The sequence below is a fragment of the Galendromus occidentalis genome, unplaced genomic scaffold, assembly GCF_000255335.2.
Source record: "Galendromus occidentalis unplaced genomic scaffold, Mocc_1.1 scf7180000077452, whole genome shotgun sequence".
NCBI lineage: Eukaryota > Metazoa > Arthropoda > Arachnida > Mesostigmata > Phytoseiidae > Galendromus > Galendromus occidentalis.
The window spans coordinates 32,217-45,939 of NW_003805440.1; the positions used below are offsets into that span (position 1 = coordinate 32,217).

Genomic DNA, 13,723 nt, shown 5'->3' on the forward strand with positions numbered 1-13,723 from the left:
TCTCAGACCGAGCACGACAGCGTTTCCTTTTCACCTTCCCTTCTACGCGGGAGGGATCGCCCTTTCAGATCCAGCCTGTTCCGTGAGTTTCCTCGGGGACATTCATGCGATGGTGGCAAACCATAATACCGGCCCCTCACGGATACAAGAATGAACTTATTGGAAGTCTCCCATGCGACACTGCCAATGCGATCGGTGAAAGGGGAGAAGGTCTCCGCCCGGTGATAAATCAGCGGATTTCAGCCAGGCGCAGGGGACCGATGAAGACGATATCGCAGCCTATTTTCATGAATGCTCGAGCTACTACGCCAAGCAGGCGAAACGGCGACCGACGGCGATTCCGATTGAAGCATTATCCGACTCATCAAGAGGCCCGTTGTTGATCGAGGATTGAGAGAAAGCCAACCCGCCAATGCGATCCGAAAATAGTTTACCTAGGTCGAGCTTATCATTTCCGAATCAGACCAGAATAATGCGGAACGGGGTTCCGTGACTCGAGAAATCGTGTATCCGGTGAGCTGGGCTTTGAGTGGACTCCACAAGGAAGGTGACAAGTGCCGCTCTGAATGCTCGTTCTTATTACGGTTGCCGCCTCGAGCTTGTCTCGTATTTTGTTGCCACTGCATGTCAAACGAAACATGCGGTATCCATTCAGAAACGATGAATGGCATGACGTCTGAGAGTCCGAAGCCGAGAGAGACCCTGTCGTGACTGAGAGCCTCTATGCCTCAACATTCGAAAGCAATCTCGTAATTCAGGCATTGAACACGATGATTCGAGAGAAGTCGGATTTATCGCTCCCCGGCTATTCCCACAGCTGTCCCGTCGTTAGCTCCAGATGTTCCCACTCCGAAATCCCCGATCGTGAGATGGAAGAACAGCGAGAAGTCTGGCAAACCTGTCAATCTGAAGCTTCCTAGCCGGTTCCTCCGGACCGGGACGCTTTTTCGTGCGAAAGAACGGGAAGATTGGAAGAAAGAGAAGTAGGGAGCCTCCGACTCGAAAGTCTGCTCCTGAGTTGTGCAAATAGAGATGTTCCCTTAGCGATCTGGACTCAACTGCGGTAGTGCGTTCTTCTTCGATTTCTTTCTTCCGCGAATCCGAATTCAGAGAATCATGGCATGCCATTGAAAGAGAAATTTCTCTCGAGAATCACTCACCTCCAGACCTTGGACTAGTGGTGCATGTCACAAAAGAATAGGTTCGGAACGCCCGACTCTGGATCAGAAGATGTGTTTCGGAATTTCTCACAGCCGCCACTATAGAGCTGGAGATAGCTCTGAGAGAGGGAGAAAATGTCGACGAATCGCCAGTTCTCGACACATCGCGGATGAGAGAGCCGTGTCTGGGCTCAGAGGCAAGAGGCGGAGCTCACTCAGAATAGAAGGAGCCGCATATAGCGATTACGACGGCACGGTTTCTACGATTCCCTGCTGCATATAGGATGACGGCTGTCCTTGAACTCTGCGTTGCCGAAGCCTAGGTATCGAGATCATTATTCGTGGACTACAGCTGACTTTTTGAATCGAATGAGTCCGGGAGATATATTTCCCCCGTGCGATCACGAAAGAGAAAAAAGAATATTGAACCTCTAGCGGAAGACCCTATTTTCTGTGGATCATGGGTCATGGGGGCCTTGCATGAAGCTCGGCATGACAATGGAGAAGAGCGACGATAAGGGGCATGCCCTCCATATTTCTCGTTCCTTGACGCAGGGCCAGATGGCAGCTCCGGAGCGATCCTTGCACGATTCCCGACTCGATTCGTCGGAGACTTCATCCAATAGCAGAAGTCCTCCATCTCCTCTCGCAGTCCATCGATCCCGCCGAATGTTGCCGAACCTCTCTAGTCGAGCACAGGTGCCTACATTTGAATTCCGTGAGGTTCGGCCGTCGCGAGATAGTCGTCCGCAGCGACGTGCTCGGAATATCCGAGAAGATTCTACCCACAGCGCGCGTAGTGAATGCCTGAGTTATCAGTATGCTTCTCTTGGCGGGCGACGGCGCTTAGGCAGAGAAGGTGGAAAATTCCTCCGGATGGAACCTGGTAGAATGGAAGAGACATCTCGAGCTCTATGGCGGGGTGCGAAGAGGGATTCAGACACCCGAGGAGGTTTGCGGGTCCGACCATCGAGTCGCTGGCGACAGTCGTCAACTGTCTGGGGAATCGAGAAGCCAGGCAAGGGCTTGCGAGCTTATCGATCAACGAAGTGAAATTACTGCCACTTAAGATCCCGCAATGCGGATGGCTTCATCACATGCTGCGAAAGAGTGATGGGGAATGGAGCCCTTGGACCTGAAGGATGGCGCGGGCTGGTCGGGACCCGGCTCTCCGCAAACATCTCCGACAGAGTTAAGTGCAGCGGATCGATACTGAATTGAATACTCGTAGTCTAAGTATATATTAGAAAAGCAGAGATCATGTTATCGAAATCTAATTCGGGCGCCGCTCCATTGGAGTGGACTGATACTCGCGATCGGACTTCCATTTGGAAGCGCGTCTTATGGCTCCGTTCCGTCGCATATTTGCCTCCCTATTCGCCCGAAGAAAAATGGACGCAGCAGCGATGGGGGCGCTCTCAGACTCCATCCTGGAAGACAATCGTCCCCCTAGCGCACGCAATCCGAAGGACCCCCCAGCCTGCAGGTATGAGTAGGCAACGGTTCACGTTACGCTAACCCGCGAAACGGTGAACTCGAGCGCGATTCGGCGTGAGGAGAGGAGGAGTTCCCGTTCCCCTCTATTCCGGTAAAGTACAACGTGACTGTCGGCTGACGTTGAGGTCTACCATATTGCACTTCATCTGGTTGTAGACGAAAAGTGATTATGACATAGAGACGAGAGAAAAAAAAAGTGCTGAGGATCCATGTCTTCATTTACCACAGTCATCCAAATTTTCTGATGTAGTAGGCGGATGATCCGAGACTCTCGAACTTCGCGAATGCACGTAAGTGTAGACAAAATTTCCCCTGGCTTGGAATGGAACACTTGTGGGGGAGGCATTTGTTACTTGGGACTCCATCTGAGACCCTTGTTCGGAGCCATCGGCCGAAGTCCGAGTATTTCAGATCCAGAATGTGCCGTAGTTCTCTCCGTCGGAATAATAGTTCAGGAGTTCCACGGAGCAGAGTCCCAATCTTCAACATTGGAATCGCCCGTCGGGTGGCTCAGCGTAATCGCTTTTTTCTAGCCAAGTCCCGCTTAAGGCGTCAATATCAGTCAACTCCCTCCGACGTCTCAAGGCGGAAGGACCTGAACTCGAATCATAATGGATGAAGACGGACTTCCTCTTTCGGGCGTTGATCTGAACAAGGTGACCATGCCGTCTCATCATTCCGATTCGGGATGTCATTTTGTTCGCGGGGGAGGCGAGATCTCTTGAATATTCGCTCCGAATCCATTAAACAATTCCCCGGTCGAGTGAATTATCAAGGGCCTTTCCAGGTGCCTCCGATACCTCAAAAACACACCGTGACATTCTTGAATCACTATCTTTCGCGATCGTCACAACTCCTCAATGGTTTGTCAGGGGCCGCTGAACGGAAGCTTGAGAAAGTGCTGACGCAGCTGCAGCAGATCGAAGCCGGAGTCTGCATACTCGAAGCAAAGGTTTGCCCTCCAACACTCTCGAGTTGAATCACGCCCGAAGATCCTCGCCCTCGATATGACGCAGATCGAAAGGATCAGAAGTAGCTAATTGACGAAATTGCAGTTGGATTCGATACCGGGTATGACCGATGGCATAACTCCCGAACCAGACCCCGAGCCCGTCAAACAGCCTCCACCGGTGGTCACGACGCAACCGACGAAATCGACATCGGATCAAGAACCGACTCCTTCCTCGCCTGCCCCTTCCCAGGCTCCGGCGGCTGTAGAGAGCGCACCGCTCGAAGAGCCGGGAGGTGCGGAATCGCAAGCGATCCAGCCGATTTGTAAGGATCCTCGATTCCGGATGTACTTCGACATGCTCAAGAAGGCTAGTATATTACCAATTTTTCACCGTGATAGAGTCAGGCATGACTCCTTGAATGTAAACGTCTAGTACTCTCTCGAGGACATTCGATGAAAGAATCATTTCGCTACAGGGTGTGCCCTTACCTGGCGTTCAACAGAAGATGATGTTATCGGGAGTGGATCCAGAACTCATCCTCAACCCGAATGCACCAGCGCCTCCTCCGGACCCTGACGACGAAGAATGAGAGAGACGCTCGAGACTTTGAGTCGGGATGCAAGGTTCCGTGCTCTTCTGTTCTGTTTCGTCCCAGACGTATATCATTATGAGCGGGAATCATAGTAATTCATTCCGCGACTGTTTATATAAAACCGTTACCCATGGCTGTACAATTGATGGTGAATATGAAGATCGCTCCCAGATCAGGAACTTTTCCCACGAGAAACTCATTCATTCCGCGTGCAGCGTCCCTTTATGTCGGTCTCCCGCTGTATCTGGGCTGAGTGAGCTCTTATCAAGAAATGAACGATTCTTTTCGAGCAACAACATATATTTATGTTCGGTCGGAGAGAGATCCCAGACGACCATCCTCCGAGGATCTTTTCTGCAATCCCAGACCGTTTCATAGCGATCCTTGTTCTTCATTCATAATTGTTCCGGCGGCGTTCAACACAACAGTCCGCTCGGTAGATCCCCTTAACTTATTGCCATCGTGAGGGTACCCGTTTCCGGGTTCACGTCGTCCTCGGACTCGGTCTCTTGAGTCCGAGAGCGACTTGATCCGGAGACAAATCGGGGTCCCGCAGCGTGAGCAGGTCGATTGAGTGGATTGCGGTGAAATTATATGCCGAGAGCTGCTTCAAAGGTGTGCGTCTCAATTTCAGTGTAATTGTCGCGAAAACTCGATCGGCGTAGCAATGATTTCTTGAGCTAGCTACCCCAGTCCCTCGAGACGAAGTTACCGAATGCAGGCGGAAATCAATCAAATAGGTCGGAGGTGCTCTGGAGTCTGTGCTCCGTAGATGTCCGCTCGGATAGACTGACAAGTTGATCACGAGATTCCTTATTCCGCACTGGGGGTTGACACTCGATCCTTGCCCGGGAGCTGTTCCTTTAGCTCTCGCTGATTTCGAGTTTTCAGTAGCGGAAACTTCTCTTTGGACTCCCGACAATGATTAATTCTAGCGTCGGGTAGCCTAGTCTAGTCCGACCAACGATGCAGTAATTATCCTCATCTAGTGCTGAGGGAGGCTTTCGGTGCGATCTTCCTCGTCATTTGCGGGGACTTCTTCGATTCTCCGCCGTTTGGCGCGGTTGTCCGCCAGAACCTGTTCTATTGTTCTCGCATCTTTCTTATTTTCGGAAGGAACTGAAATTTCCAGGGCTCCCAGTTAGACGGTAGAATCAGACCATGTGAGTGAAGTTTTGAAAGATTGATGGATCCATGGATCCATTCAAGGGAATTCCCTGATTAAGCCTGGAGAAAAATTGTCGTTTCGAAACTCACCGAAACCGAACTGCTTGTTCGGCTGTGCGATTCTCGCGGCTTCGAGACCAGCTTCTTTCCCCAGGTACTTCTCGTATTTCGCTTTGTATTTATCGCTAGCGCAGTCTGATGAGCCCGCATCGCCTTTCGATTTGCGGAGCTTCTGCAACCACTCAGCCTGCTCCCGATCTTTCTCCATCTGCTCGCGCAGAGCCTTCTGCTCTTCCGCTTTCAACGGATTCCACACCTCGCCTCTCCTCAGACACGCGAGATGATCTTCGCATGGCGCATGTTCGGGTTTGAAGATAACGACGTGTCGATCGATGTCTTCCTCTCCGAAGGAATAGGCCGGCAGTCGTTTAGTTTCTGCGACGTCGTGTCTGAGAATGTTCCGGTCGGATCTATGTTAATGAAGTGGTCAGGGGACACGGAATATTCTGATACTCGAGACGCTGACGTCAGATGAACTCACATGATGGCACGATAAATTTTGGGAACGGGTTTGAAATTGAAACTGGGGTTCTTGGCGTCTTTCAGGAACTGTTCCATGACCTGTGCGGTTTTTTCTTTGAAGTGTTTCAGTTTGTTGCGGTGATCCTCATCAGCTTTTTTAGCGGCTTCTCGTTGCTCTGAAAGCGGGCGAAAAATGTTTCTCTAAATAGAACCTTATCGCGCCAAGTTCGGTCTCACGAATCGAACTCCGAAGATTTAAATAGGAAATTACGAGCACGATCGTCGTGGAGGAATTTCGTAATGGGAGTCTCCCGGAGCGCTTTTAACGTGTCCAAACTCCGAGTACTTCCGAACACAGCCCAGGCTCCCCCTCCGATGGAACTCCGTGGAGGCGGATTCGCTCTTCGGCGAAAGACATCCGAATTCGCAAGGAGGAGTCACCGGGACGATATGACCTTCTCTAAGAATCTTACTTTTAATGAGATCGCGTTGTTTCTCGTCGGTGGGAACTTGCTTCGGTTGTGCCTTCTCCATCGAAGTCATGATAGACCCCAGTAAGTCAGCCATGGCTTCTTTGTTTATGGAAACTCAGAGGCTTCCCACTCGCTTACGGAAGTCGCAACTGGAACCAGAACTCCGAGCACGATGTACAATAAACGTATATCAGATGGGTCTGTATATGAGGAGAGGCTGCTTCGTGCTGTTTCGGAGAGAGGGTATTCTGTTGTAGCGCTGCTGCCACTGCGCTGCCCTGCTCGCTGCTGCACCAAAATAAACCACTCGATGGCTCGATGGACATCAGCTGGCTGCAAGAAAGCCTCCACTTTCATAAGTGGAGAGAGAATCCGATGTGGAGACCTAGAGATGAAATCCTGTTCGTCTCGAAGTGGTACGCAGTCCGCCGCGGGGCTGGGCTTGGCTCGATTAGAAGCCATATGAGCATCGGAAGAGGGGAACAAAAAGAAGGACGTATATGTGCAGCGTGGAGTAGGTCGGCATCGAGTTAGAGTCAGACAGCCCGCGAGTCTCCGCGAGTCGACTCGGGCCGCTCCGTTGCCTGGATGCATCCCCTTGAAAGGCTTCGGAGTGCTCGACGTATCTTCGAGTGAATACGACGACTGCTCAGAATTCCTTCCCAGCCAAAGTTCGGTCCGCATAGAATTCTGCTGCTCGGGATTTTTTCTCCGGTTTTAAAGCGGGAACGGCGAGGATTTAAATGGGAGTTTCCTCGATATGGCTTCTTCATATGATCCGTGCAGGGAATTCAGCGAGCGCTTGCCGCCTTTCCCGTTCTCGAGCGCGTTCCCGGTGAGGAGTCCGACATCTAGCCTGCCAATTGCCAATACGAATACCGGGGTCGAGGATCAGAAGTACCCCTGGAGAAGTCGTTCCAGGACTAGAGCGAAGGACTCCACGAAAAGAAGGAAACGGTTTCTTTCGGGTTTCACCGACCTCCATCCGTGAGCCCGGGAGAGGAGCTCTTGCCTCTCCTGACGGGAGCTGCTCAACCGCCGTAGGTTCTAGGCGAGAACCAAGAAGACTCGGATGGATCGTTATCTAGCAAGGGACCTTCACAGTTTCCCGGGTTCCGATCCGAGTCTGAGCGACACCGCAAAATGCAGCCCTCCAGCATACGTTGACTCCAGATAGAATATCCCGTTGCCGCGAATTTTCTTGGGTGCTGTGAGGCGATTTGGTGGTCGCTGTGAGGTGCGTTCTAGCCAAGAATTATTCGAAAGCTCGTCAGTTCTTCAAACCCTCGCTTGTTCTTCTTCGGAAAGTCCCTACGAGGAAGCTGTGACGGCCTCAGGGGAACTGGAGAAGGCCTCGTGAGCCTCTCCTGACCTGAATGGAATAAAATCCGAGCGGATTCTTTCGGAAGAGGTCAGGGAATGTCAAGAGACAGTACAGCCTCGGCGACCCTCGGTGGTGAGAGTGCCAGCTCCGAACGTGACACGGATGAATTCACCGCATTTTGACTCACAACACCACAAGGTCCTCCAGTGCGGAAGGAGCCCGGGGTATCCGATTCAAATTTACGAGAACTCCGGGTACCTCCTTCACTTGGCTGTCGAATGCACCGAATTTCCACGTTACCATTGCCCATGGAAAACGTGTGTGCTACGATGCTTAAGCTCCGAGAGCCTTCGATGCTTGACGTTCCCGAGCAGAGATCACAAACATCAGCGCCCAGTGAACGATCGTCTGCAAGTGCTCATGAACGAAGTTCACTGTGGAATACTTCACTAGGTCGCGTTCCTTCTTTTCGGGAACGAATGCTCAAGGTGCAGCGTTCCCCCGTCCCAGGTGAGCCCTTTGTTCCATGTCACAGGAATGTCTTTGCCAGGTTCTGCAGTTGCCGAGAGCTCTCGAGCGTAGCTCGGAGCATCGACCTAGATGGACCTGTTGCTCCAAACTTCTCTCCCGAGAGGCAGGTTCCTCCACCCGAATTCTTTTCTCGCCGGCGGGAGGAAGCATTCGATGCGCCAGAGAGCAGAACTTCGGGAAAGCTTCCCACCCGTCAATCTCCTATAGATGTAGAGGATCCGATCTTGAATAGGACAATGAGAATGAATCTTCTCCAATGGAGATCAGCCGGTTCGGAGCGAACGTCGCTCGTCTTCTGACTTATGCTCTCGGATCGATCATGGCGCGGAAACGGAAGCGAGTCATTCCGAGCAATGCTCAGCGTCTTCATGCTCCGTCCATGCTCCCTCTGGACCTGACGTTGGCCTCGTATGATTTCGACCGTGAAGATAAACCAGTTCCTTAAGTGTGTCAGTGACGGTGGCAAACTCTCGGACCGTAATTTGATTTGTTCGTTTTCTCGTCCATTTCAGATGCACGAATTGTTTCTGACAGTGTTGAGTCGGCAGGAGTTGTCGCGAGCGGGCGAATTATTCTCCCTGGAAGATGAGGAGGTGCTACCGTGTGCGTCTGAAGTGCTGCTCAAGATACGCGACTCGGTCATTCGACCAACATACGCCGCAGACGACAATGCCCAAAGTGTCGTCGAAATCTGCCTTGCGAGGGTCATTGCGGCCATCAGGTATACTTATCGAACCTATCGCATACGGCAAGAATGCCGAAAACTCAATTCGTGGCATGCATGGAGATGCCGAGTTCGCAGCTAATGATTGCAGCTCCTGCGAAACTGACGTGAGCGCTTTTATTCGCGACCAGGGACTCGGGGGAGATGGAAAAATTCTCGGCCCAGCTGGTAGCTCTGCTGGAAGGCTGTCTGCAACATGACCTCAAACCATCCCGCAAAGATGAACACCCGCCGCATGCCAAGGTCGCCGCTGACGTGATGAGCTGTATATTTTTGGTAGGTTCAGGCCGAGACGAGGATAAACTCCGGAGATCCGGAATAGGGGGATGCAGAAACCTCGTTCCGAGATGGAGAGGATGCCTTGCTTGAAAAAAGTCCCAAGTCGAACTCCATTGAGCTAATTAGGCGCTCCTCTGCATCCACAGAAACACAACTCTCCTGGACTGATGAAACGTAGTCTAGGAGTGACAGTTAGGTTTTTGCACCGCGGCAATCGAGACCTTTCGTTATCGGTTACTCGGTATCTCTGCCTCGCAGCAACACATCACGCGGATCTTCTGGTTCCGCACATCCAGCCCATAGTAGAAAGCATAATCAATGGTGAGGGACTCGTTCGTGCTATAATTTCCAAACAATTTCGAGCCAATTGTTGCAGAGTCCGATCACATCGCTCGGTCCCGGGTTGACTTCCGTAAACGATCAGACAGGGCCGGTTATGAAAACTCCGGATGATGGTGAGATCAGATTTTTGATGAGCAACATTGATCGGTTCGCAGGTAATTATGCATTATGCAAAGTTTTGCCATCGATCTACCAACTGAGGCAGTACGAGTACGCTATCAACGACCATCTTTCCGCTCTGCTCTCGATTCTCCCGCTATGTGATCACAATGATCGCCTCTCACTCCTCGGACTCTTCGAGCTGATGGCTAAAAGTGACGCAAGCGTGAGTATGATTCGTGTCGACCACAGAGTTTTTTTCGGTATTGACGCTACGTATTCTCTCGTAGTCCACGTAAACTGATCGATTCCCATTTCCTGACCCTTGACTCGACGCTGACTCAGTATTCGGTATTTTTCGAACAGTTGTTGGACGGCAATTTGGCACAATTGACTCAGTATTTGAGCGATGAGAGCACAGCTCCGACAGTCCTTAGGATCTTCGTCGAAGTCTCGAATTCCGAACCCCAACTCGTCGTGGACATACTGCCCAAGGTAAAGAGGATCCTGGCCCTCCTAGAATTCATGCTGATGAGCTCTTCGCCTCGTCAGCATAAGGGTAAAGTGATTTTCAGGAATAAAATTGATTTCGGAGAGGTCTCACGGGGAAACGATGCTAATTCCAGGTCCAACAAGCCGCTCAGAACAACAGGAAATTATTGGCGCTTTTCGCGAGGCTTTACGCAAACGTTGCCAACACGAATCGGGTGAGGATCCTGGGCCCTCCCAATAGCCGAGGCCATTCGGAAATCGCGGGAGCTCGGGGAGACGAGTCGCCTCGCTCACGCATATACTTCGTTTGCAGGACATGGCCCGAATCAGTCTCGACATGCTCGCTCTCCAGCTGACGGATACGGCTCTCGCGTCCCAACAAGTCTGCATTCTGAAAGAAATCAAAGCCGTTCTCGACAACACTAACATCTCGCTCTCGTCGCTGGCCTTGGAGAAAATCAATCAAGTTCACTGTGATCCGACATCGCCCTCGATGTTGCAATTCTACCTGCAGCAGATCAGACGACAGCAAGGCTCGCTCCGAGACCTCCATCATCACCACACTCTACCGTCGAACGTCATGCTGTCCTCAGCTTCGGGCGCGTCCACAGCCGGAGGTTCTCAGATATTCTCGTCGAGACCTTTTTTGGGATCGAGCCACACCTTACTGAACGGCTCGCTCCCGCATGTGCACGGCGGGTCCAGGAACGGGAGCCAACAGATCCACCGCTCGTTGGGAGCGCTCGGGAGCCGAGCGGTTCTGTATCTGGCGAAGAACAGAGCGCCGCCCTCGGCGAAGAGCATGTCGATCCCGGTGCTCATGGAGGAGCCCATTCAGAACTCACCGCAAGGCTCGGACGAAATGACCGCCTCGAGCTCGACTCGCAAGAAGACTCTGAGCAGAGAGAAACTGCGTCATGCGAGCAAGAACAGCAGCACCGGAAGCGCCAACGTGACGAGTACAACGACAAGCAGCAGTTCGAGCAGTACGAAAGACACGAAGGATTCTAAAGAGCACGAGCAGGTCGGCTCGTCCTTGATGCCGTTCGAGCCGATGAGAGATACAGTTCAACATTTTTGTGAGAAGCACCTCGATAAAATCAAAGCGTACATGGAAACGGTTTTAGTCAAACTACCGCTACCTCTGAAATGCACAATCGAAGAACGCGGGAACAAGAAATACGCCAAGTTGCACTTCGGCTGCCAAGGTTCGTTGCTCCGAGATTTCGATTCCGGCGATGCCGAAGACTGTACGTGATGATCGGTGACTCGGGAGCTTCCCGTTGACAGCCCAATGTTGTTCTTCAGGTAAAGGCGAAAATTGTCTCTACAATAAAACACTTTTCGTGAGTAAAACGAAGAACGCACATTTGTGGATCCACGTGATGTTCTTGGCGATTCAAGCGAGGGCGCCAGCCGCATTGAGCACGAGAGAGCCATCTCTGAGCGCTCTGAAAAACTGCTGGGATTCCCTGAAGCAAGACAACCGGAGTTTTTTGACTCTGGTCACGTCTGCTTTCCCCTCTGCAAAGGTGAGCTCCTCCAGGAACGCTGCCGCGGGAAATAATGGTTCCCATGACTGGCAGGGGACTGCTGCGTTGTTATATCATATGTCGGAGCTTCGCCATGATCGGGTGGAGCAACGCGAATTCTCCTGTAGCTCTATTAAAGGGACCTCTTCTCGATTCAGGATATGGAGAACTTGATGTCTGAGCTCCGTGGTCGCCGCTTCCTCGATGTTTTTGAATACAACGGAACACGTCAGATGTGGGCTTGTTTCCTTTGCAATCATCCAGATAGGGCCCATGGCTTCCTTCAGGTGAGGCCACTGACGGCACGGAATCATGGATCCTTCGAAAAGATTCCGCCTCAAAAAAAAAAACCGATCGAGAACCATTTTGTGTACCGCCGAACCGAATCGGCACCGACCACGACGGAGAATTTGAGAACTACCATCATTTCATTACAGGAGAGCTTGCCCGTGATACAAGGCCAGCTGAAGGAGAAGCGTAAAAGGTGGAAACTATTCCGTCAGTGGCGCACAAAATATTTTACACTGTCGGGGGCGAACCTTTCATGCCGCGAGCTAGTAAGTACCTCTTTCAAGAAACCCATTCCGTTCACCCCTGTTCGGATTTATTCCAAAAAAACCCGCAGGGAATCGCGGAACGATTTTCTCCTCCCGTCCCTCTGCTGTTGTCTATCTTTCCGGGAGGAACGAATTCCCGCCCCTGACTCCGAGCCTTTCACCAGGGAATGGCTTGGGAGAAGGTTCCGTGAGGGTATTGAAACTGTAGTTATGGGAAATAATTCGGTGGCACTAACGCTGAGGACAGTCTCCTTCGCAGACGTCGGATAGTAAGGACACCCCGATCGGAGAGGTCCAGTCGGTCCGAGCCATTCAGGGGAGGAATCGGCACATTCCCAAGGCCTTCGAGATTTTCACGGCCGACGACAAGGCTTTCGTCCTCAAAGCGAAGAGCAGCAAACATACGGAGGAGTGGGTTCAGTGCCTCAGTATCGCCCTCGCACGCACTCATGCAACGCAACCGAATGCTGCCGGCGCGAAGCAGGGCCTGCATTCCTCTACGAGTAAAAGTATAACGCAGATTACGCAACGCCTTTAGCAGGGGACCAAATCCCGAACAAACTAAGTGCCATGATCGGGTGCCGGTGCCAATGACTCATGCGATCGGGAATCTCATACAAACACTGGACCACGTAGAGAAGAATCAGTATTCGATTCTGTGTGAAGATAGATCGGAAAGGCCCTTCTCCGAGCTTTGTCGGAGATCATTGTGGAATAACTTATTTGTACATAAGAAACATGTTAGGCAACTTTAATGTTGGTTACGGGGATAGAATCTCTCTGGGGGCCCCTGGAGAGCCCGACGGAGAATCGAAGTACAAAGACAAGTGCTCCAAGGTGTTCGAAATCATCCCGAGGCGATGCCGGATATACCGATCTTGTACGTGGGCATGACGACGTTCCGCCTGCTTGCGAGCACGGCCGACGATTCCCTCCATGGGATCAGGTGTCGGCCGATTTATTTGTGAAAGGGGTCGGTCCTGTCCGTCTCTATTGCTGTGTCTCGATGTATCTCAATATATAAGATCTGTCAAATGACGTGAAATAAACCGATCGAGCCTTTGGGAAGGCAGAATAGTTGTATCGCGCCGACATCGAACGATTCGAACTTTCAAACAAGGAATAAAATTCGTTCTCTCTCGTCTTTGCGGGAGACGCCGCTGAAATTTTCGTGTCATTCCTCCGAGCCGGGAAGGGTAACGGCCGCGGGGATCTGGAGCCAGAATTCGACCGGCCGTTGCCCAGCGACACACAAGCTTCTCCTCGAGAGATTTCTTGAATCTCTATGCAGCTTTGAGGTTACGCGGAAGCTACAAGGGTGAGTTCCTTAGCTTCCCACAGGTAAACGGCATCCACGATTCGCGAAAAAATTGTCGACAAAGGGTATGTGACACGCATCCTGGAAATGCTCCCTGATGAGTTGAGTTCCTAAATTTCGGACATTTCATATCTATACAATCCGCAAGAGCGAAGACCGAC

At 51.6% G+C, this 13,723-nt stretch overlaps 3 protein-coding genes across 3 annotated transcripts; 2 read left to right on the forward strand and 1 right to left on the reverse strand.

Annotated features, from left to right (window-relative positions):
• The first annotated feature begins 2,801 nt into the window (after nucleotides 1–2,801).
• Nucleotides 2,802–4,386, forward strand: CCDC53 (Coiled-coil domain containing 53). Its single transcript, XM_003743855.2, has 5 exons — nucleotides 2,802–2,947; nucleotides 3,191–3,313; nucleotides 3,445–3,609; nucleotides 3,713–3,976; nucleotides 4,086–4,386. The coding sequence occupies exons 2-5, from the start codon at nucleotides 3,269–3,271 to the stop codon at nucleotides 4,197–4,199; spliced, it is 588 nt and encodes a 195-aa protein (XP_003743903.1). The 5' UTR covers nucleotides 2,802–2,947; nucleotides 3,191–3,268; the 3' UTR covers nucleotides 4,200–4,386.
• A 392-nt stretch (nucleotides 4,387–4,778) lies between these two features.
• LOC100908225 (sperm-associated antigen 7 homolog) lies at nucleotides 4,779–6,434 on the reverse strand. The gene is made up of 4 exons (XM_029111610.1): nucleotides 6,333–6,434; nucleotides 5,911–6,092; nucleotides 5,460–5,818; nucleotides 4,779–5,321 (listed from the first exon to the last, which is right to left on the reverse strand). The coding sequence occupies exons 1-4, from the start codon at nucleotides 6,432–6,434 to the stop codon at nucleotides 5,188–5,190; spliced, it is 777 nt and encodes a 258-aa protein (XP_028967443.1). The 3' UTR covers nucleotides 4,779–5,187.
• A 1,687-nt stretch (nucleotides 6,435–8,121) lies between these two features.
• On the forward strand, nucleotides 8,122–13,404 carry melt (ventricular zone expressed PH domain-containing protein melted). Its single transcript, XM_003743875.2, has 12 exons — nucleotides 8,122–8,198; nucleotides 8,732–8,940; nucleotides 9,075–9,219; nucleotides 9,369–9,543; nucleotides 9,720–9,889; nucleotides 10,030–10,158; nucleotides 10,290–10,370; nucleotides 10,469–11,363; nucleotides 11,464–11,687; nucleotides 11,846–11,974; nucleotides 12,125–12,244; nucleotides 12,504–13,404. Exons 2-12 carry the CDS (start codon nucleotides 8,732–8,734, stop codon nucleotides 12,780–12,782), a joined length of 2,556 nt encoding a protein of 851 aa, XP_003743923.1. The 5' UTR covers nucleotides 8,122–8,198; the 3' UTR covers nucleotides 12,783–13,404.
• The last annotated feature ends 319 nt before the right edge of the window (nucleotides 13,405–13,723 follow it).